At 41.9% G+C, this 24,306-nt stretch overlaps 1 protein-coding gene and 1 pseudogene across 7 annotated transcripts in view; both read right to left on the bottom strand.

The window, feature by feature from the left end:
• LOC309634350 (contactin-associated protein-like 3) overlaps positions 1-24,306 on the bottom strand; it is a 98,103-nt gene that overhangs the window by 25,536 nt on the left and 48,261 nt on the right. For 5 of the 6 annotated variants that reach the window (XM_082404299.1, XM_082404302.1, XM_082404301.1 and 2 more), the window contains exon 3: positions 22,691-22,884. In XM_082404299.1, the coding sequence (XP_082260425.1) occupies positions 22,691-22,884 (194 nt within the window). Of the gene's footprint in view, positions 1-21,725; positions 22,021-22,690; positions 22,885-24,306 lie in introns of those variants that run through there. The other variant, XM_082404303.1, reaches the window with a different exon arrangement.
• LOC309634347 (nocturnin pseudogene) lies at positions 19,741-21,558 on the bottom strand (annotated as a pseudogene). Its single transcript has one exon. The product of its transcript is annotated as a nocturnin pseudogene (transcript).

Here is a 24,306-nt window from a genome sequence, read left to right on the forward strand (position 1 = left end):
AACTTCGTGCACTGCTGGTAGGAATGTAAAACAGTGCAGCCACTTGCAAGACTGTTATGGCAGTTCTTCAAAAAATTAAAAATAGAATTACCATATGATCCAGCAATTTCACTTCTGGGTATATATCCAAAAAAGTTGAAAGAAGGGTCTCAAGGAGATATCTGTACACTCATGTTCACAGCAACATTATCCACCATAGCCAAAAGGTGGAAACAATCCAAATATCTACCAACAGATGAATGGATTAAAAAAATCTGGGATATACATACAGTGGAATATTATTCAGCCTTAAAATGAAGGAAATTCTGACACATGCCACAGAATGGATGACCCTTGAAAACGTTAAGTGAAATAAGCTAGTTACAAAAGAACAAAAATTATATGATTCCACTTATATGAGGTATCTATTCAAATTTATAAAGCCAGTAACATGGTGATTACCAGCGCCTGGAGAAAGAAAGGAAATGGGGAGTTAGATTTTAATGGGTAGCAAGTTTCAGTTTGGGACGATGAAAGAAGTTCTGATGGATGCACTTGGAGGGCAGTGTGCTGAATGAAAGAAGTCAGACAGAGAAAGACAAACACTGTATGATATTACTTACACGTGGAATCTAAAACCTATAACAAACTAGTGAATATAACAAAAAAGAAGCAGACTCACAGATATAGAGAACAAACTAGTGTTTAGCGGGGGGAGGGGGGCAAAAAAAGGGTGGGGAGTGGGAGGTACAAGCTATTGGGTGTAAGAGAGGCTACAAGGACGCATTGTACGACACGAAGAATATAGCCAATAGTTTGTAATAACTGAAAATGGAGTGTAACCTTTAAAAATTGTATAAAAAATATACACAGTAAATATTAGTTGTTTTACCTCTCAAAAAAATTCTGAAGATGAATAGTGGGGTGATAGTGACACAACAATGTGAGTGCACTTAATGCCACTTAAAATACTTACAAGGGTAAATTATATGTTATGTATATTTTACCACAAGAAAAATTTAAACAAAGTAAAAGTGCATTTTCATTTAGGTGAAATGTTAGCAATGAGACCCAGACTGATACAATGAGAAACAGAAAGTTTCCTGCCTATGAACTCCCGGTGGTACTGGGAAACTCTACTCGTCCCAGCCACTGCTGCAGATTTCCTGGGCACTCTGGGTGGGTGCCACCACGCCCACCCTCAATTTCATGTCAGTGACACAAAGCCCATTGCGACTGTACCTTGTTTGGTGTCACGCGGTGGCAGGACAGGACAGAATTTCTCAGTTCTTACCAGGGAATAGAGTCATCATCAACTTCACACAGTGAGAGTCTCAAATTGCCCACAATCTTATCTAGCTCTTGCCAGCAGGAACACCTTTTTTATTTAAGGTAATGAACTCTGAATCATTAATACAAATCAAGAGCTGAACGACGGAAAGTTACACACCCATGATTCAATCAAGATAAACGCCGAGAGGCCACGTGCTCCCACCCCCTGTGATTTGGATGCTTATATTACCCAGCTATGATGAGCGAGCCAGTTCTGACTGAAACTGTTTCCCACTGAAAACGGGTAGCGGAAAGTCTCCCAGGAGACTGTCTGTTAGGCAGCTTCCCCACTGTTTCTTGGGGAACACAGTGCAGTAAACAGATCATCTCAGGGGGCTGTCAAATAGACAAAACAGGAGTGAAGGTAACAAAATCAGCCCTTAGCAAACAACGTAAACTGGCATTAAGAAGAAAATGGTGATTGAAAGAAAAGTGTTACTTGAAAGTAATAAAGCCAAAATCAGGAGAAAAAAGCAGAAAGCAAAACCAAAGTAAGTGTAAATGAGAAAATAAATTAAAATGAAATTTGAAAATGACCTAACAACTTTCTAATAGAGAGAAGTGAATCCAGTCAAGCTCTTCAGGCTCCAACCTGGAGGCAGGTAAAGTGAGGTGTGAACAATCAAGGCCACTTGCTTCTGTTCTGCAGGTGACAGCTGAGCTAGGACCCTTACCTGTGCACCTCTCCCCTGCATCCTCCTTTCATCCTTCCTCCCCTTCCCTGGTTGATTCTTGGCCTAAGGTAGTTCTTGAGGACCAAGCATTGGGTTCAGATTGATTTAGGGAATAATATACATCTTGATGCATCTTGAGGGCTTCCTATGACTGAGGAAAGGACCAGTAAAGGACAAAGACTCAGGAAAAACTGATGCTCAGAGAGGTTGTGTCCAGATAAGAGGGCAGAAAAGCAAAGCCTGGCCTGGAACTGCTCTGTCTCTCATTTCCCTGAACCAAGACGCCCCAGGTCCTGAGCTGAGCAAGTCCACACCCCTTTATGAAGCAGGGAATGCGTTTTGTCCAACGCTGAACTCCTCATCGCTGGCTTCCAAACCTGGCAGGAACATCTGTGTCTATTCTACATCTCACTCCCAGTAGGGAGACAGAATTCACAAAGGCACCAAACAATCCAGCATCTTTGTTTCTATGTGGAACCTTGAGCAAAGATGGCAGATCCCTAAGAACAGAGCCACAGCCTGGGCTGGGACAACAGCAAAACCACAGCACATAGGTGTCCATTCAGGATCCTGAGGTCAGCAGTTCTCCAGGTCTTTTCTGACCACTGCCCTTGGGTGCACCCTCACCTCCTAAACCCAGCCCTAAGGTGACCCAGACTTGCCTCTGCCCCACCAAGAACACGATTGCGTTGTACAGTCTTCCTCCCTCTCATCCTCTCTTTCTTCTCTGTGCTCTGGGAATCTATCTCACTGCACGTAATTAATCATAATAATAAACAGGAAAATAAAGGGCTACTTCAATCATACCTTAGAATATTCCAGAGTAACACAGAAATTGACCATTGTGTAACTCTGAGCCTCAGTTTCTTCGTCTGTAAAATGAAGACACTCATGGAGAAAGATTAAATGATATGATGCACCTGAAATGCTTAAAACCATGCCTGGCTCACAATAAACACTCAGTAAATGTCAGACACCAACCACGGTTCTTCACCTTGACACAAACTCCAGCCTCCCTTTCTAGACGCCACTCCTTGTAGTACTCAGGGGTGTTGTTTGCTCATTTTCTCACATTCCATTTGCCATGGTGTCCAGAGCATTTCTTATCAATTTCTCATCAATTCCAGATTAATCTTCTTCTTCCCTTACAAAAAGTGGGCACAACAAACAAAATGAGAAAGTGCCTCTTTTCCTTTACGATAAGCATCGTTTGACTATAGCCACCTCTGTCCTTCCAGGCCACTGTCATGTTCACGTTGAGATATATTGGAGTTCTTACTCCGGAACCTGTGAATGTGAACTTATTTGGAAATCTGGTCTTTGCAGAAGTCATCAAGTTAAGATGAGGTCATGACAGTGGACCCTAATCCAATATGACCTGGGTCCTTACAAGAAGAGAAGAGACATGCACAGAGGGAAGATGAAATAAAGACACAGAGGGAGAACACCCCATGACAGTGGAGGCAGAGATTGGAGTGATGATCTACAAGCCAAAGAACTCCAAGAATTACTGACAACATCATAAACTAAGAGAATGACCTGGAAGAGATTCTCCCGAGACCCTTGCCCTGCCCATGCCCTGCCAAGACACTGATTTTGGACTTCCAGCCTCCAGAATTATGAGAGAATAAATTTCTGTTGTTTTAAGCCCCTCAGTTTCCAGTACTTTGTTACAGCAGCCCTAGGAAACTCATACAGGGAGAGATTTAATTCCTTTCAGTTTAAAGGTGCCCTGTACTGTTTGACAGGGGAGGGTTTTCAAAAGACCCTAGATATCACAGTCAGCTTCCTTTAATAAGTGACTCATGTATTTATTATTTATTTCATCTAAGGATAGAAAACTTATTGGCGATGTAATTCACTGACCATTTCACTTATTATTACTTGGGTACATATGGATGAAAGAGTGTTGCCACAGTAATTTTGCATTCCATTCTGACGATATTTTTTGGAAACTCTCAAATTTTCTTCCAATATGTAGGAGCTTTTCCTATGTCTGAATTTTCCATCAGTGGGAACTTTAGCTAATAAAGCATTTGCTGCAGCATACACAAGAGCTCCCCAGGGATCTCTTTCCACTGCTCAAGGGATTTTTCTCTTCTCTCTCTTCTAAAAAAGAAGGATACTGAATCATTAAAATGTTCAAAGCTCTGAGAGGAAGGTAAGCCATTCAGGTTGAATGATTAAGAACATTAAAAAACACAAAAGAGAAGGCAGGAGTTCAAATCCAAATAAACTTCATTTGTCTAATGCACATCAAACATTATTTATTTTGAACTTCTCTCCCTTGGCCATAGCTGTAGTGTGAGGCTAAGTTCTGGTATTTCCACCACCTGCCCTTCTTCTTTCTTATGCACAGCTCCTTCTAGAAAAATGCCCTGACCTTCGACTCTTCTTCAAAACTGCTCTTCCTTAGCTCTTAACTGATCCCTCCTCAAGGACAAAGTGAAAGGTAGAGTATGCCAATAAAATAAGCAGAGGTTTTCAAGCATACCACAGGGTAATTGGGAAAATGACTGGAAGATGAGTCATGTGCTTCAGGTCCGGAGCTCACCCTATAGGTATTTAGGGTGCATGGCAGACAGATGCACTCCTGTCCATGCACCCAAACCAATGTAATATAATCTCAGAGACAGCTTATCCTTTTATTTTATTTTATTTTATTTTTTTTAAATTGAACTGATTGATTTTATCTTTTTTTTTTTTATAAATTTATTTATTTATTTTTGGCTGTGTTGGGTCTTCGTTTCTGTGCGAGGGCTCTCTCCAGTTGCGGTGAGCTGGGGCCACTCTTCATCACGGTGCGTGGGCCTCTCACCATCGCGGAGCACAGGCTCCAGACGCACAGGCTCAGTAGTTGTGGCTCACGGGCTCAGTTGCTCCGCAGCATGTGGGATCCTCCCAGACCAGGGCTCGAACCCGTGTCCCCTGCATTGGCAGGCAGATTCTCAACCACTGCGCCACCAGGGAAGCCCTAGCTTACCCTGATATATGCCAGAAGAAAGCCACCTCACCATAAAACTCTTAGAAGAGAACACAGGCAAAACAATCTCTGACGTAAATAGTACCAATGTTTTCTTAGGTCAGTGTCCCAAGGCAATAGAAATAAAAGCAAAAATAAACAAATGGGACCTAATCAAACATACAAGCTTTTGTACAGTAAAGGAAACTATAAACAAAATGAAAGGACAACATACGGACTGGGAGAAAATATTTGCAAATGATGCAACCAACAAGGGCTTGATTTCCAAAATATACAAACAGCTCATACAACTCAATAACAACAACAACAACAAAACCCAATTGAAAAATGGGCAGAAAACCTAAATAGACATTTCTCCAAAGAAGACAAACAAATGGCCAACATGCACATGAAAAGATGTTCAACACTGCTAATTGTTAGAGAAATGCAAATCAAAACTACAATGAGGTACCACCTCACACCAGTCAGAATGGGCATCATTAAAAAGTCTACAAATAACAAATTCTGGAGAGGGTATGGAGAAAAGGGAACCCTCCTACGCTGTTGCTGGGAATGTAAACTGGTGCAGCCACTCTGGAAAACAGTATGGAGGTTCCTCAAAAAACTAAAAATAGAGTTGCCATATGATCCTGCAATCCCCCTCCTGGGCATATATCAAGAGAAAACTATAATTAGAAAAGATACATGCACCCCAATGTTCATTACAGCACTATTTACAATAGTCAAGACATGGAAACAACCTAAATGTCTATTGACAGATGAATGGATAAAGAAGACGTGGTACACATATGCAATGGAATACTACTCAGCCATAAAAAGCATGAAATAATGTCATTTGCAGCAACACAGATGGACCTAGAGATTATCATATTAAGTGAAGTAACTCAGATAGAGAAAAAGAAATATCAGATGCTATCACTTCTATGTGGAATCTAAAATACAACACAAATGAATTTATCTAGGAAACAGAAACAGACTCACAGACATAGAGAACAGACTTGAAGTTGCCAAGAGTGAGGAGGGCTGGGGGAGAGATGGATTGGGAGTTTGGGATTAGCAGATGCAAACTGTTATATATAGAATGGATAGACAACAAGGTCCTACTGTATAGCACAGGGAACTATATTCAATATCCTGTGATAAAACATAATGGAAAAGAATATGAAAAAGAATGTGTATATATACATAACTGAATCACTTTGCTGCATGGCAGAAATGAACACAACATTGTAAATCAACTCTATTTCAATAAAATTAATTTTTAAAAAAGAAGAAAGTCACCCAAAAAGGTTTTTCTTAAGTTGAAATAGTACTTACTCTTATCTCTATCATCTAAAAGCCTGTATTAGGAATATATTCACTGTGGAAATGACTTAGAATCTACTTACATGAAGGAAACTTAAGTCTAAATCCCAATTTGAGCTGAAAATCTCAAGTAAATAATGAGCATATTTTTATATTTTTTATGTTGAATAAAAAGGCCATATAAATGGTTTGACTTCTAACAGTTAGTACACAGATCTTATATTTGACATAATTTAGGTCGAGTGTATAATCTGGGAAACAAGATCAGCACAAAAGCACCATGAAAGAGAAAAGACGATAACTGAAAGCATTCCAAACACCAGCACAGAGAGACTGAGCGTCGTATAGTTCATGGTCATCCAGAAAGACATCTGAGAAATGGCACCATTTTGGAAGCTGTTCACGTGGCAGAGGCACGGCTTAGTGAATACTGCCTCGGTTTCCCATGAACCTCCCTATGTGCTACAGGTAATGCAAAGGGTCCAGGACGGATGATGCTGCAGGCAGTGGGCTGCCTTAGAGGATCGAGCACCACGCTCGGGGGATTCACTGCTCTTGTAATGAGAAGATGCAGACCTGCTCCTTGCCTGGGGGAGGCTGGCCTCTCATCTCTCAGGACTGCTGTTTCTCTAGCACACCCTGAGAATGGCCTGGATAAAATGCAGCTAGAGCCTTCACTCTTAGCCTATCTAGAAAGAGCACACAAGCACTCAGGGTCCATGTGGATTGCATCTCCCCACATATCTTGAGGCTATTTCAGTGCGTAAGGGAACCAAATAAAAACACTATTTAGGGGAGGATGCAGAGAAATTGGAACCCTTGTGGAAATGCAAAATGGTGCAGCCACTATAAAAAACAATATGAAGGTTCCTCAAAAAAAGTAAAAATAGAATTAGCATAATAAGCTCCAGCAATTCCTCTGCCGGGTATATGTCCAAAACAACTGAAATCTGGATCTTGAAGGGATATTTGTATACCCATGTTTATCACAGCATTATTCGCAATAGCCAACAGGTGCAAACAACCCAATTGCCCGTAGATGGATGAATAGATCTCTTAGTCCATTCAAGTTGATATAACAAAATACCACAGACTGGGTGGTTTACAAACAATAGAAATTTATTGCTCACAGTTCTAGAGGCTGACAGTCTGAGGTCAGGGTGCCAGTAAGTTTGGGTGAGGGCCCTCTTCTGGGTCTCAGACTTTTTTTTTTTTTAAATTTAATTTTATTTATTTATTTATTTATGGCTGTGTTGGGTCTTCGTTTCTGTGCGAGGGCTTTCTCTAGTTGCGGCAATTGGGGCCACTCTTCATCACGGTGCACGGGCCTCTCACTATCGCGGCCTCTCTTGTTGCGGAGCACAGGCTCCAGACGCGCAGGCTCAGCAATTGTGGCTCACGGGCCTAGTCGCTCCGCGGCATGTGGGATCTTCCCAGACCAGGGCTCGAACCCGTGTCTCCTGCATTGGCAGGCAGACTCTCATCCACTGCGCCACCAGGGAAGCCCTGGGTCTCACACTTTTGTTGCATTCTCTCATGTTGGAATCAGGTAGGGATCTCTCTGGAGCCTCTTTATGAGTCACTAAGCCCTTTCTTAGTGGAAGACTTAGTCACTTCCCCAAACCCCCTACCTACTAATACTATCACCTTAAGGGGTTAGGATTTCAACGTATGAATTCTGGTGGGATACAAACATTCAGACCATAGCAACTGATAAACAAAATCTGGGATATACATACAATAGAATATTATGCAGCCCTAAAAAGAAGGAAATTCTGTCATGTGCTATATAATACGGATACTCAAGGACATTATGCTACTTGAAATAAACCATCACGAAAGGACAAATACTGTATGATTTCACTAATATGAAGTATCTACGGTAGTCAAAATCATTGAAACAGATAGTAGAGAGATGCTTGCCAAGGGCTGAGGGGATGGGGAGGGAAATTTGTGTTTAGTGGGTTTAAGTTTGCTTTACAAGATGAGAAAGATCTAGAGATCTATTCCACAACAATGTGAATATACTTAACACCACTGAACCATACACTTAAAAATGGTAAGGATGGTAAATTTAATGTTATGTTTTTTTACCACAATTAAAAAACTATTTTGTATTTCCTTTGCTTTTTTTTCCTCTAATCCTTTCAAAACCTGGTATTGAATTGAACAGCAATATACGCATGTAGTTTAAAAATACCATTCATCACGTACTCATGGCATATCTTTACCCAGAATGAGAAATGCTATTAATAATTTATCTTGTATGCTTCCAGAAATAGTCTAATTATATTTACATGCACATATACGTATATGTTCATCTTGGAAATTTCTAATGGAAGCACAATAAATACATCCCTTTTCCTAGCTGTAAAAAAAAAAAATGTTTCTTAAATCTCATTACGAATAAATGCATTTGATAATCTTGTACACATGAAACTTATATGTTTTAAACCAACGTTACCTCAAATAAATAAACAGATCAATTAATTAAATAACCTCATTGTTTTCAAAGGAATGAATTCCATATAATACTATATTATTCCATAAAATGGAGTATCGTAATTTCTTTGTGTTCACCTATTGACAGAAAACTGGATCTTGACTGTAAACAATGCACTTAGTTTTCTTACAGGCACTTTCTGCGTACCTCTGAGTGTTCCTGTGGGACTAACTCCTAGAAGTGGAATTGTTACTTGGTGTAGACGATATATTGACAGGACTTAAAAGCATTACTCCTTTTGGGCTGTCATCTTCAGCGCTCTAAATAGCGGGTGGTGCTTTTGAGCACTTAAGTTTATAGAAATTGTCCTCCAAGGACGTGCATAATGCTGTGATGAACATGGGTGTACAAACATCTCTTCAAGATCCCGCTTTGGGTATATGCTTTGGGCATATCCCCATCTTATGCCATTTTATGCTCCTACCAGCACTGTCTGAGAGTGCTTGCTTCCCATGCCCTGAGGAAGAGGATCCCCATCCTGTATCATCACTTTATTCACCTCCAACATGAATCCTCTCTACTGTGCTAAGGTGGTTTGAGTGTGGGCCCTGCAGCCAGACAGCTAGGGTTCAAATCCTTGTTACATCACTAACTAGTTCTGTGATTTGAGGATAGTGAACTTGAACTTTTCATGCCTCAGTGTCCTTTTCTGTAAACTGGGCATAAGAGGGCTGTTGTGAGGATGTGTTTAATAAATATGTATAAAGCGCATGAAGCAGTGTCAGGCACTCACTAAGTACTCAGTATAACACTTCTTATTGGTTTAATAGTTTTCTTTAAATTGATTCTCTTTTTAACCTTAGTTTTATGCTAAATGCTATGTAATAATATCATAGATCAGATGTATACTATCTATATCTTATTCTGAAAGACATCAAATTACAAGCATACATTTAAAATGAAAAGAAAGTTTTTCTAGGACACAGTTTGAAAAGGACTGTCCTAAGCAAGAGTATTAGCAAAGGTTTTGTGGAGTTCAAGTGTGAGAGGTTACATTGTGTCACACTGATGTTGTAATTTTCATTTCTTCATACTGAATCCGTACATCATACCTTAAATAGATACAAAGTGGACTAGACCAGGGGTAAGCAACCTAAAGCCAGAACCAGCTGGCTGTGTGGCTTTTTAAATAAAGTTTTATTGGAACACTGCCACACTCGTTCATTTACATATTGCTTCTGGCTACTTTCACACAACAGCAGAGTTGAGCAGTCACAACAGAGACTGCATGGTCTACAAAACCAAAAATATTTATTATCTGTCCCTTTATAGAGAAAGTTGGCTGGCCCCTGGTCTAAACCAATATTTCTCTCTGTCTGAGACCCTTAAACATGCTTGAACAGCATCCAGCTTCTCAACTGCTGCCCTAGTCTTAGCCACTCTGAAAGTTTGAGGTTTGCTGATCAGAAATTCTCAACATCTCAGAGTTTTGAGACTGTGATATTAATATTTAAAAAAGTACTCAAAGCCTGTCTTCCTGTTTTGCAAAATTTTAAAATTTCATCATCATCATTGCTTTTGTCTATACAAATATATAAAATGTGGTCTGCATCAAAGGCAGAAAATTGTTCTAAGTGTTAAGTGGCATAGGACTGCAGAGTGCAGAAACCACAGGAGTTATCAAGGGCTGTGAACACAGCAGTGCTCCAAACACTCCACCTCTGCTGGGGGCCATTTTCGCAAGATCCCAATTAGTTTGGTACCAAACCACTTGAGTCTTTTATGTCAAAACAACAGACCCAGGAAATCACCCATGAATAGCCTGAAGTACATACCATATCTGTGCCTTCTGTACATTTACATTATGTGTGCAAATTGTAGAATTTGTAGACTTTGCCTGTCGTTCCCTATGAGACCCACTATTAGTACAACATCCTATGAGGCTAAGCTGCCAGAACTGCAGTCACGAGGAAGAATTTCCATGAAAGCCTGGTGAGATGCTCCCTGGGCTGTCCTGCCTTCCACCTTCCCAAAACTTGGCTCTGCAGCACTTCCTTTCAATGAGTCTGCTGCCGGAGCACCTTTTTTGGTAAAAATTCACTTTTTCCATCATTTACTTTTCTTGATCAAAAACAGTACTTTTGCCATCTCCCAAATGAATAAAAAAGTCTACTTCTAAAGCTATTTCCCCCACAACTCTGCCATACTCTGTTCATATTACTGTTTAAGATTTACCTTTTTCATAAAATATATCCTAATTTCCATATATCTCTAATAACACCACTTCTGGAACGACTTCATTCCAGGAAAAGTAAAACTGTAATTTGTAAGATGTCTCAAGAGTTGCTATTTATCCTGCTGCATATTTAAAATTCTCCTCACCACCACACCCCTCCCTCCCAACCTGATAACACCTGGCAATTCAAATGAGCAAAATCGTTACTTTTGCAAAGCAATAAAGTAGGTACAAAGGATATCGGGATAAACAAGCTGTAGTCCCTGATGCCAGAATTGATGTGAAATAAGCACGAGGTGAATAAATATGGCAAAAGAAAAGTAATACTTGAGAAATAAAAATGAAAAATCCTAGGAGTAGAAAAAGAAGGGCGTGTCTACACAATTTTAGTACAGAGTAAAAGGGATTTGAGTGAAGGTTTTCAAGTTGGGAAGGATTGTAATCAACAAATGGAAGGAAGGACGCTCCACACCCACCGAATGCAGCTGGCCCTGGCAAGAGGCAGTTGTTACTGGATCCTGGGTTTCCAGGGACCCATCGGCTACTTTGTGGTAGCAGCTCAGGTGTCTCATTCACTTCTCTGCCTCAACCTTTTCAGCTGCTCTGAGAGTTTTCGATAGACCAAATCCAGCTTTTATCTCTACTGTCACTGAGACCTGCAATGAAGGGCAAATGGAACCACCTCTCTCTCAGGTTCAGTAGGGCATCGTCCTTGTACAACTTTGTGGGGAAAAAGTGTTAAGCCTCTTGTTACACTTAGGCTTGGCACCGAAAGCCTCCCATCACACAAGCAGCATCACACAGTTGGCTAAGTTTTAACTTAACTAACCATCTGGGTTGAGGTCTGTTTGAGAACAGCAACTTTTCCTTAACTCAATCTAACAACTCCTTATTGAGAATCTGTAATAGGCCTGGCCCTCTGAGGAGATTAATCCCTGACCTAATGGCTCTCAGAGCCCAGAAGGGGGAGACATGTACAGAAAATTCAACTGTGGTCCACAATGGTAAGTGCAATCAACAAGACTGTCCATGGTACAAAGTCACTGCCTCGGGGATCAATGCGCTTGACGTAATGAGGTGAATGGTTAGGAAGGAGAGGGCCGTGTCCCTGACAAGGCCAAGTACATGGAAGAGATCGATACAGAATCATTGAAATGCTGCTCCTATTCTGCCCAAAACCACCCAGTCTCAGAGCCAAACTTGAAATCGGCAAGCCTGGAGCTGGCACAAGCCTCAGACAGCCAAGGCACACTCTGCAGACCCTTCTTTGCAACCTCTTACCTGATGTGGTAGGATGGACCCTTCTTTGCAACCTCCTACCTGATGTGGGGCTTGGCTCTGTTGAGTCATCAACTCATTAGCAATAAATGTATTAACCTAGACCTGAAATAAACCAACATATATTTAAATGACTGAATTAGCAGGAATCTCTGTCAAGAGAATTTCTGCTCCTTCTACCAATAGAGCTTCACACTTAGCAGAGTGTCTGCTTCCTTACATACAAACCCTCCTTATCTGAGTCCAGTTTTTCTTATTATGATTTGACACTGTTCTTACCCCTCTTTATTCTGAAACTACACAGTCATATGATCTTTCTATTTATACCAAGTAAACGTAATTCTTTTAAACCTGAATCCAATATTCTTTATTAATTTGATTATGCAATATTTCAAACATCCCCCCAAAACAGATATGCATGTACTGATAATCTAGATTTATTTTAACAAGGTAAATATTTTGCCATATGTGCATCAGCTCTTTCTCTTAAATAAATGAAGTGGTGCAGGTGTAACAAACAGTCCCCTTCCCAACCCCCATGTATTTCCGTGTCTTTTTTCTGCCCTGCAAATTCGGGGTCACCTTTGTTGCTCCCTTAGAGCACTGTGAGACTGTTGTGAATCTTTCAATACAATATTAATTAGCCTTATTAATTAGTCTACTTGCTGTTCTAGGTTGGAAATGATCTAAAGAAGAACAAAGGTTCAAACGATTTGCTATGTCTATTTTATATTCATTTAAGGACCTACTGCTACCTATTAAATAGAATTATTTATACTAGAACTTATGTTTATTTCAAGTAATTTCTTTTCTTATTTTTCTCAAATATATTTTGCCAGTCCTTTCCTAGAAGAATGCCTTTTTCACACAAAGGGCCTGCATAGGAAGAAAAATGCACTTAAATTCTAAGTTGAATTCAATGCATTTTGAATAACAATTTCCATCTTAAACTCATAAAGGATATAACTTCTGAATTAGAGTTCTGATGAGTTTTTAATATGAAGAATAAACTAATGAATGCAGAGTATAGCGATTCAGGAAATATTATAGTTCTCAAAGATAGGACTAACTTTAACCACTTGATTGTTATTCACTGATAACAATGAGAAAATACCTGGGCTCCGCCCCCCTAGGTTGGTGACTATCAGGGAGAAAGAGGGTGTCTTGCAGTCAGAGGGCACTGGAGCAAGCTTCCTGAGGCCCTGTTACAGAGAGCATCACCTGTTCAGGCTAACACGTGCGTGGGATAAGCTGCATCCTAGAGCAGGCGGCACAGTCTCCTCTGATCCAGGCAGCTGGAGGATAGTTAAGGGGCAAAACAATTTCCCCCACAGATGGGGCTTGGTTCATCCCAGTCAGTGCTTCTCACAATCTAGCTTGTACTGGAATCCCCTGCTCATCTTGTTAAAATGCAGATTCTATTCAATAGGTTGGGGTGGGGGCTGAGATTCCATATTTGTATCAAGATCCCAGGTGATGCTGCTGGTCCGTAGGTTACATGTTGAGTAGCAGGACTCATAGCAATCTAGGTCCTTTAATTCATAGAGAAAAAAGGAAGGCGAGGAGTAGAAAGATAAGATGTATAAGAAGAGGAAAGCAGAGAAATAGAAAAGAAAGCAAAAGGTCATGGAGAGAGAGTGAAAGAGAGAGAGAGACAAAGAACAGGAAATTTGATAATATGGCCCTCCCAGCATCCCTCCCTTCTAAGTGCCCCCATTAGGGTGGACATCAAGTCTTTACATGGCCCCACCCCCCAATCCAGGGGCTTCGGTGCTAAGTGTAGGGTGGCCTGGGAGCCGTCCTGATCAGATCAGCTCTTCACAGGTGGTGAGATCTGAGACTCCCCTCAGCCAGAGCCAAGTAAGTCCGAGCATTTCCTCAGATTTTTGAACCAATATAGGAAAATGAATGCCAGAAGCTAATCCACAGAAGGCACAGGGCAGGGCTGCCTCTTAGTTACAGCCATTCCAGAGACCCAGCTAAATCCTCCCCTTCTCCGTGTGGTCGGATTCCCAAATTACCTAGACCGATTCAAGTTGATTTTCTAGAATTTGTAGCAATACAGATAGAAGAGGGATATAGGGGAAAATGGAGAGAGAAGAGAGAAATAAGGAGAAAAGTATTTAATGAAAGGTGAAAAAATAGATAAGGAAAGAATAGAAGGATAGAGGAGAAGAGGGAGAAATAGTAAGGAGCTGAGAATGAAGACAAAGTATTGATAAAATAGAAGAAAAAACACCCAGGAATTGCAGGAGGAAAGGTCCCCATGGCCAATAGGGACCCAGTGGTCCCTGGGCCAGATAAGCCTCAACAGAGGACACCATTGCAGTGGACACCATTAGGCACGGTCTCCCGAGAGGAGAGGTGGGTATTGGCCTGGCTCTCATTGAGTCAGCCCATTGTTCCCAAACAACTGGAACGGCGAGGGAGAAGAGACAGAGTCAGGGCAGGCAGGTGGTCTGGGAAGGACAAGGCTTGCTAGAGGGTCCCAAGAAGACCAAATAGGTGCCCAGGAGGGTGGTGATGGAGCTGCCCCAACACCCCTCTAGAATACTGCCAGCGCTCTAGGCTGCCCACTCACAGACCTCTCCTGCCCACCAGGGATGCTCACAGACCCAGACTCAGAGCAGGACAGTGGTTGGTGCCCACACCTCTCCCCAGCCTGGTCCAGAGGCCCCCAGGGAGCTCAGAGCTCACATTAGCTTGCAGGTAAGAATCCTGGTTCGCAAGGGCTGCCCCACAAAATTCTTGTAATGAATCTCAGAGTCACAGTAGATTGATGTAAGTGTTGGCTGACATATTCTCAGGGAAACAGTAGAAACTCAACATTAGTGAGCTCTGTCAGTGACCACCGATCTGCTGCACTGCTCACTGCACTGCTGGTCTATGATCCTCAGCGTCCTAAGACTCTGGCCACTTCCTGATTTAGTTGGGCTGAAGCTGCAAGCTCATCTTCTAAGTCCTATGGACGTTTAGCACCAAGCTTGGTCAAGCCACCTGGTTTACTAAATGACCGATATAAACCATGATTGTTCACATCGTATAGGAAATGCACCCCTTCTAAACTTGTTCAAACAGTGATACTTCTTCCACTACATTTCAAGTGAGGACATTTACTCTGCACATCAAAAGAGTTTGTATGTCCTGAGATGTAGTGCATCCCTTGGGGAGAGATGGTGATGCCTTTTCTGTCATGTAAGACACATGCCTATATTTCCATTTAAATAAAACCCTTTTGGAATGTATTTCACAGATCTGAGTATTTGTTTAATTTTTTTGGTTATTTTCACATAGAAATCCAGTTCAGCCATGGAAGCAGTCACTCATTAAGAAAAAATATTAAAGTGGAACATATCACCAGTGAAGAACATAATTTCTTTTTTTAAGAAAGTCAATTTGGATAACTAACCTTCAATAACTGGACCTGCAGTCCTCAAATCCCTTAGTCAAAGACTTTGTGGCCAGCCATGTCTCAATTTCATAATTTTGAGAATTTAGAGAGGTGTACATTGCATGTCACATATTAATTAATATTCCATGGCAGACATGTGGCAAAGCATATGGACAACTTGCCCAAAGTAACATAAGTAAAGATCTTCTGTCTTATTATCATCTCATGTCCATTTTCAGTAAGGAGTTAGGATAGACCTTTTTCTCAGAGTTTTCAGAATTTGGAAAGAGTTAACATGTATTAGCGGACAGAGTTAGCACAGACAGCAGATAGACCCAGAAGAACAAGAAAAGTCACTTAAAAAAATTATGACAGGGAGAACATCCACAAAACTTTTAAGGCCAGAGAAGGAGTGCTTGATTTGGACTTTCTTATAAAAGTAGAAGGAGGCTTCCTGAGAAGAAGGCCAATACACAGTCTTTCTTGCTGGGGGTCAAGGTTACATCAGCGAGGCCACAACCTGGGGACACTGCTGTGGGTGAGAGCTACACTAGTGATGGCGGGGCAGCAGCCTCTCAGGGGGGACACCTGTGACACACCAACTGCGAGCAGGTGCTCAGATACCCCTGCAACATGACTTCATATAACTCTGGAAAACATCTTCAGATCCAATGAGAAATGTGTTTGCTAGGAAAGGATACCAAATGCAGAAAGAAAAAAAAAATCAGAGATGTATAAATACAGTGGGGTGGGCAGAAAGGCCTCAAAGATGTCCAGGCCCTAAAGAAAGGAACTGTGAATATGTTACTTTGCATGGCAAAAGGGACTCTGCAGATGGGATTATGGTTAGGAAGACTGTCCTGGATTACCCAAGTCGATCCAGTCTAACCACATGAGCCCTTAAAGTAGAGGACTTTCTCCAGCTAGAAGAAGAGGAAATCAGAGAGGTGCAGCAGAAGGAGAACAAGAACAAAGAGCGATTTAAAGATGAAAGGGACTTGACCCCCTGTTGCAAGAACAGGCCACACAGAAAGCATAAGGGATGTGGGAAACCTCTAGGAGCAAAGACCAGCCCCCAGCTGGCAACCTACAGGAGATCAGTGTCTCGGTCCTACACCCACAAGGAAGTGAGTGAGTGTGTATGCAGAAGCATCAGGAGGGCAGTCCTGACTGCTGCCCTCTGAAAGGCCTGCTTGCAAGGCTGGCCCATTCCCAAGACTCTAATGATAAAGGTGGCTTACTGTGCCTAATGTTTGTTCAAACACTGTGGTTCATACTCAGTACCTGCCTTCCTTCTGGGAGCCTGGGATTTTGTTACATGCAAGGCAGAGGGTGCCTACATGACCAGCCCCCAGTACATGAGCTCAGCTGGTTGGTAATATTCCATGTGGGTTTCTATAACTCACTGCTGGGCGATTAAGCTAGTCCCATATGACTTCCCTGGGAGAGGACTGTAGAAACCTGGGCCTGATTTCCTCTGGGCTTCACCCCAAGCACCCTCTTCCTTTGCTCATTTTGCTCTGTGTCCTTTCACTCTGCTAAATCATAGCTGTATGACTACACACTGGTCCTGTGAATCCTCCCAGCAAATCATGGAACCTGGGGAAGGTTCTGGGAATCTCCAGACACCTTGAAGGACAAGTCTTCCCCAGAGCCTCCAGGAAAAATGCCTTAAGCAGAGAACCCAGCCAGGTCTACTGTACTTTAGACCTACAGAACTATGACATAATAACTCTGTCTTGTATTAAGTCACTAAATCCATGAAAATTTGTTAAAGCAGTGATAGGAAATTAAGTAAATGGCACCATGAATAAACATATTACTTTCACTAATGAAGAGTATATATCTCAAGGACATTTTTTAAAATCTTAAATTCATTCTCAAGTTAACATCAGCAATTCATATCTAAAACAACCACGTGAAGGGGTAGAACCTCTGGTAAGGTGTATGGTTGATTTTTAAGAGAAGCTGACATTTTGTGAGAGGTCTGGAAAGCAGCCAAACCAGCCCAATCTTTTTAAAGAAACTGTGAGTATAATGTCAGAATCATCAACTAGTGTGATTTACTGCTGTCAATGCCAGTTGTGTACAGTCGGGCCCAGATTAGGAGATGAATTCACTTAACCCACGGTGGTGCACGCAGAAGATGTGAGGATGAGCCCTTTTCCTAAAGGAGCTCAAAATGTAAGAGAGGAGAAACACCTCCACTGGAGCTTCAAGGATCACTAAGTTGAGACCAAGGGCTACAGAGAAGCACAGAGCAGGGAGCTAAGGAAGGCATCCTGCCAGAACGTAGATTCCACTCATTCGTTTTAATTCAGCAAACATTTACCAACGTGCTCGGCCCCAGGCACCAGGAAGTGCTGGGGACACAGGGAGGGATGCAAGCTCAGCAGGAGTGTAAGGCAGGCCACTTTACCCATGTTTATTGTGTGATAGGATGGATAGGATTGAGGGGTCCACTTCTGTCCTCACCTGCATGATCTAGGATTAATAATGCCACTATATTCTTGACCCTACTTCCCCAAGGGTGCCTGACCTTTAAAGAAATCAGCAGAGGGTGATGCTTACATATGATTCCTCTCCAACCTGCTTAACTAAAAACAAGAATTGTTAGAGTTGCTCAATCAAATGGGATTGGAGCGGGGCGAAAATATGAACCTTAATTAATACAATGAAGAATAAGTAGGCATTAACTATTAGTTAACTAATTTTGAAAAATAATATTTAATTTTGAACAAAAGTTCTCTATGTAAGTAGATGTTTCATTAAGCTTTAACTCACTTAAGCAATATTGACCTTAACCCTGCTTTGGACTTGGTGGTCTTAGAATAAGCACAACATTAATATCTGCTTCGGATCATACACATGGCAATTACTTGTTTGGAAACCTTAGGTCAGCCAGCCCTAAAAACACTCACATAGCCCTTCCCACTTTGTTCTTTTATCTAGTATTAGACAACTAACTAGTTTTTCTTGATTCAATTTGCATCAACATTTATTGACTAACTAATAAAAGCTCCAGGGATAAGAAATTAAGTAAAAAAAAAAAAAAAAAAAAAGTAAAAAAAAAAAAAAAGAAAAAAGAAATTAAGTAGACCACAATCTATTAAGTTATAATAAGTTACAGAGTTCTAAGGAAATTCAAATGAGGGCAGTTTGTTACACAACGAATATTATCATTTTGTTGCCTGTTACTTTTATAGATAAGCTATGTGCTAAGACATAACGGCTTTTTAGCTGACAATTTTCTTCTTACTCTGACAATTAAGAAAAATATTTCTTAAGTTATACAACATTCTTAGCCTAAATTAAATGGAAGATACACTGTGTATTTTTTTTTTTTTTTAGCTTTAAAAGACCATTTATTTATTGATCTTAAATATTTACAACTCAGGGGTAAAATATCTATCCATTTATTACCAATGGGCTATTTTTGGGGATTTTTTGTTAGGAAGGGGTTTCACCTGTTATCTTTACCACTTTTATTTCTGAGGGAAGAGAATTCCAGGTTATCTTTCTAACTCTATATTCTGCTTTCTAGTTGTTTTAAACCAGTCACCTGGCTATTTTAGTAAATCTCAAGGACAGCCTCATTAACAGGCTAGAAATAGTTTCCCATCTCTGAAAAGAAGGTCCCACTGACTTAGCCACTGCCACATATCAGCTCCTAAACAACCTATTGTGCAAAGCATATTCAATACATATAATGACACTTTTGAGTGACCGCAAATGTACACCGATAGCATTCCGATGGAAAACCAGAAATGGAATTTCTTCAAGAAACATAATAATGGGGGACACGGAGGCACAGCAAGGATTTGTGAAGAATGTATCAAGGAGAACTGATATTTCCACTTAAATAGCAAACAAAAACCCCTCCAGCCTAAACAGTTCCTCTGTACACTACTATTTTATTAGACCCCAAGTAAGAACATCTTTAGCGCTTTAAGATGACTATAAATTACTCTATAACTTATGTTTTGCATGGTTTTTAAATGTTCATAATGCTATAATTTATTTACTTAATTTTACACAAAGATATAAAAAAAATAAATATTGCCATGCATAACTTGTTGATATTTTTAAAAAACCACAAATAAATAACTTGAAATGTTGTCTAGAGAAATTGTTCCTGCATACTTGTTAATTACAGGGGACTCGAGCAAGTCTATTTTAATACAGGATCCTCAAACTAAAAAAGCTTCCAAACAAAGCCAAGTATAATGCCCTTAAATGATCAAAATGTAATTATTAATGCTAAGGGAAAGAAAACAATACAAACCGAAACTGGAGTGCAAACACCTTTTTCGCTGTAGGTTTTAATGGAAAAGGTTTGTGAGCAAATGGGGTTCCTTCCCCAAGGGCATGCTGGAAACATGGAAGGTGAAGTGAGAGGAACTGGGGAGCCTTCCTCAGTCAACCTCTTATCTTATTTCAGCTTCCTGAAACGTCCCTGGTTAAGACTTGTGACTAAAGAGACACAGACAAGCATTTATATAAATGTCCATCAAGGTTCCTCGTTAAAGCTAAAGTCACACACTAGGGACAGGTGGTCTGAAGGGTAATTGAAAGACGGTAGTCGGTTGGGTCCAATCTGTTCCTCGGTGAGCAGAGCCAGGGCTGACCTCACGCTGAGCGCATGCTTGGAATACCAGATATAATCCAGAGTGTGCCGGCTCTCGCCCGAGGTCCGGATCTTCCAGGTCGTGTACGGAGGTTCCGACTGCCCGTCCGCGCTCAGCAGCTTGTAGGCGCTGTTCAGGTTGAGGCTGGAGGACGCGAAGTGTCTGTAGACCTCCTCTGTCGGCTCTGCGTTGAAGTCCCCACAAACGATAAGGGGAATCTTGGCTCCCTGGGTGATGTTCTGCAGGTTCTGGAGAAGGTCACAGCCTTGAGCTGATCGAAATCGCTCCCAGCCCGTGCGAGCCTTCAGGTGGGTGACGGCGATGCAGAACTGCCGGCTGGACTCCTTGCACTCTAGGGTCTGGGCAATGGCCACCTGGTTGGTTTTCAACGTCATGGCCGTCAGCCTGATGTTGGCACTGTTGACGAGCTTGAATCGGTTTTGGAGAAAAAACAAGGCACAGCCATCTGGTCCGTTGTTGTGTTCCATGTCCAGACAAGGTGACCAGGGCTTGGGGAAAAACGTGCCCTGATAGCCCAGTCTACCGAGGAGGGGGCGGAAGGTGTCAAAGTAGTGGTCCACCTCTTGCAGGCATAGTATGTCGGGCTGGTAGGCTAGGATTTCTTCCAGGATGAGACATTTCCTCTCTTCCCACTTGAGTGCTTCAAGAGGGCACTGTACAAAGCTCTCTTTGCCTTCTCCAAGAGCTTGGGCGAGGCTGTTCCACTGCATGACCCGGATAGGCGCGTGGCTACTACTGGGGCCGTCGGCCCTCAGATCCACGAAACCCCTCTGGAAGCGGGGAGGCCGGGTGTGCAGGACGGCCCTGCACTCCTCAAGGAGCTCTTTAGGGTCAATGGGCTCCAGCTGTTCCGGGTCGGGCGCCACCAGATACTCCGGGTGCCGGGCGGCGGGGCTGCCGTCGAGGGTCTTGGTGAGAGCGCTGTAGAGCCTGCTCGTGCCGTTGCCCATGGGACACGCCGTTCGGGAGCACAACCTCGCGACGCCGCGGGCCGCCGAGGCCGCCGCCAGGAGCCGGGGGGAAGCAAGGCGCGGGGCGGCGGCGGGCGCGGGCGAGCGGCGGCGCGGCGGCGGGCCGGGCGGGCGGCGCAGGCCGGGCGCGTCCCTCTGCAGCAGGGCGGAGCAGAGCCGCCGCGGGCTCTGATACATGCCGGGCGCCGCCGCCGCCGCCGCCGCCGCCGCCGCGGCCCCTGGCGCGCCCAACCCACCCGCGAGCCTCACCGACGCGGGCGAGTCGAGCAGACTGTCTGGAGCGTCCGAGCGGAGGCTCCCGGGCTCCTTCTCTTCCCGCCGCGGCCCGGGAGAAGGTGCTGGGCAGGCGAGCCCGAGACTGAGCGGCTGATGCTGCGGCTGCTGCGACGCGAAGACTACTGTGTATTTTTTATTGTGGTAAGATATACATAACAAAAAGTTTAGCATTTTAGCCACTTTTAAGTGTACAGTTCTGGACATTAACATTCACATTCTTGTGCAAACACCACCACCTTCCATCTCAAGAACTTTTTCATCTTCTCAAACTGAAACTTTGTCTCCATTAAAACACTTACAGTCCATTACTCCCTTCCCCTGGCTCTTGGCAACCATCTAAATTATATTTTTAAGAAGAAGAAAAAAGTAATTTCTTCTCCACCTGATGAATCTTCTTCAGGCCACACACCATCAGCCAATTGCAAACCTGCTGCAGACCTTTACAACACTCTACTTTTAGAGCTTCTCATTCACAGCAGACTGTGATTTAAAGATATGAAATGCTAAATATAGAATAAATTACATAAATTTTAATATTCAAAAAGTTAAGCAAACAAAATTTAATTCTTCTAAAAGAAGCATGGATATGTAATCAGAAGTAGAAACTATGTCACTGATGTAAAATAGTTATGATTCCAAAGAATCCTAGGGATCTATTGTCCATAAATTACAAGGGGCCACATGGTGCCCAAGTTCCTGTTGGAGCAGGAACTCAACATATCCCTCAACAAGTCCTCCACAGAGAGACTCTCCATTACATCTATTTTTACATGTTCAGGGTCTTTCAGAAATTTCAGTTTATCAGAGGGCACAGAGAAAATGAATTTGCTTTATTTAAAAATGCTGAGGCAATATAAACTATTGTGTTTGTTATCAAACAAAAATAAAATCAGTCGTATGTGACTTATTTATTCCTTAGACTTCACACTATTTAAAGGAATAATGGGAAGACATTTTCAATATTTCGCTACATTATAAAATTGTTTTACTTATTTCATAAATTAGCCATGGACGGTGTCTTCTGGAACGTCACATGTGGCTTACATTCAGTGGAAACATTTTCAAGTAACTTAGGAGGCTCTGGTTCTATACTTGATCTGACAGATGGGCAGCAACATGCAGTAACTGGCATAATTCATCCTCCGACAGACTGCTTTTCAATAAAGCACATACCCAGATGCTTTCCTCTCGTCGATATTGATTCCAGTTCCTCCCGCCATCGCTGAACATCAGGAGGTAGCTGGTCACCCAGTCGGAGCTCCCGTATCCTCCCTGGGTGGCCACAGCTGTGACCTCCATTCTTTCTCCAAGGTCAATCTGCAGCCACTGGTATTTATTTGACACAAGGGGAGACCAGCCACCAGCTCCTTTTTGTGGGAATAAAAAGAAGAAAACCGGTAAAGACAGAGAAATCTTTGAAATCTATATTAACCTGTAAGAATGGGGTCATAAATAAGATTTATGAAAATCATAGTTTCAAATTCTGCGTTATATAATGCCCCAGAATTATACAAACACACTCACATACACACACACAAACACAAAATAAAAACACAGGTTAAATGTAAATGGATGAAGCCTATATTAATTGTTTTGTTTCTTAGTTCATAACCCCTGACTCTCTGGTATTGGGGTGTCCCGCTAAGTGAAATTGCTTAATGTAATAGGTGGACAACTAAACATCATGCCATTACATCAGTGCTTGGAACTAGTGTCGTTACTGGCTTCAATGCATGACTTGCCCTTTGTTGGACATAAACAAAGGGCAAACTTTCCTTTGTTGGAAAATAACAAACTTTCCTTTGTTGGAAAATAAAGCTAGAAAACCTTAATTGTGGATTCCCAGCATGAGGAAGTACAATGTGGAATGTTGGGATAACAAAGATGGCTATGGCATAGCCCTACACTCATGGTGCTTACAGACTCATAGGAGAAGCAGACATTTCAAAGAACAATTTGAAATGCAATATGGGAGGGGTGGAGGTGAAAGTGATTTCTGTGCAGGGAGGGAGAGTTCTAAAAAGTCAGCAAGGAGGGTGAGCGAGAACCCAGAGGAAGTGAATGGGGAGGAGTTTCTCAGGTATTCAAGACAATAGGTGCAGAGTGGAAATTACTGTGCTTTGTTTTCTCCAGTGCCTGTGAGACACCGAAGAATTAGGGATACCTGTGAATGTATGATTGATATATTTTGTTCTTCTAGTTTAACAGAAACATGAGTTTTGAATTTAGATTTAGATGTCATATTAAATTTTCTGAATTTAAATTATTATGCAATATAAAAATTGGGAAACAGGTTTGAAATGCATTCTGGAACTGATATTTTGCTAATTATCCATGTCTAGAAAACACAGTGTCATGTAAACAGTCCCTAACACAAAAAAACTAGCTTTAAAAACAATTTTCCCCATTGTCCTGACATCTAATTTGAGGCTCTCATAATAAGGTCTGACACTTTAGACAACATTTATTATCTTTTTTATTAGGGGCTATTATTAACATCCATGTCCTGTTTACAAAAGCTGTTACGACCAAGTACATGTCAGGAGGTGTGTGACATGGTTACAAGACAGCTCAAAGGAAAATGGAAGTGGAGCGCTTACATCAGGGTGTGGAGGTGAAACTAGCAAGTGGGCACATCTGTTGCTTCACTATGTCCTCTGCTAACGGCACTACGTGTATAACCCTTAGCAAAATTGAAAGCTTACAAATTCTTTAAAACTCAAATTCTTTCTAAGATTTCCTCATTTCCTGCAATCTTTATTCCAAAATTCCAAAATTTCCTCTCAACC

This window comes from Balaenoptera borealis (assembly GCF_965194805.1).
Source record: "Balaenoptera borealis genome assembly, chromosome: 8".
Classification (NCBI taxonomy): Eukaryota; Metazoa; Chordata; class Mammalia; order Artiodactyla; family Balaenopteridae; genus Balaenoptera; species Balaenoptera borealis.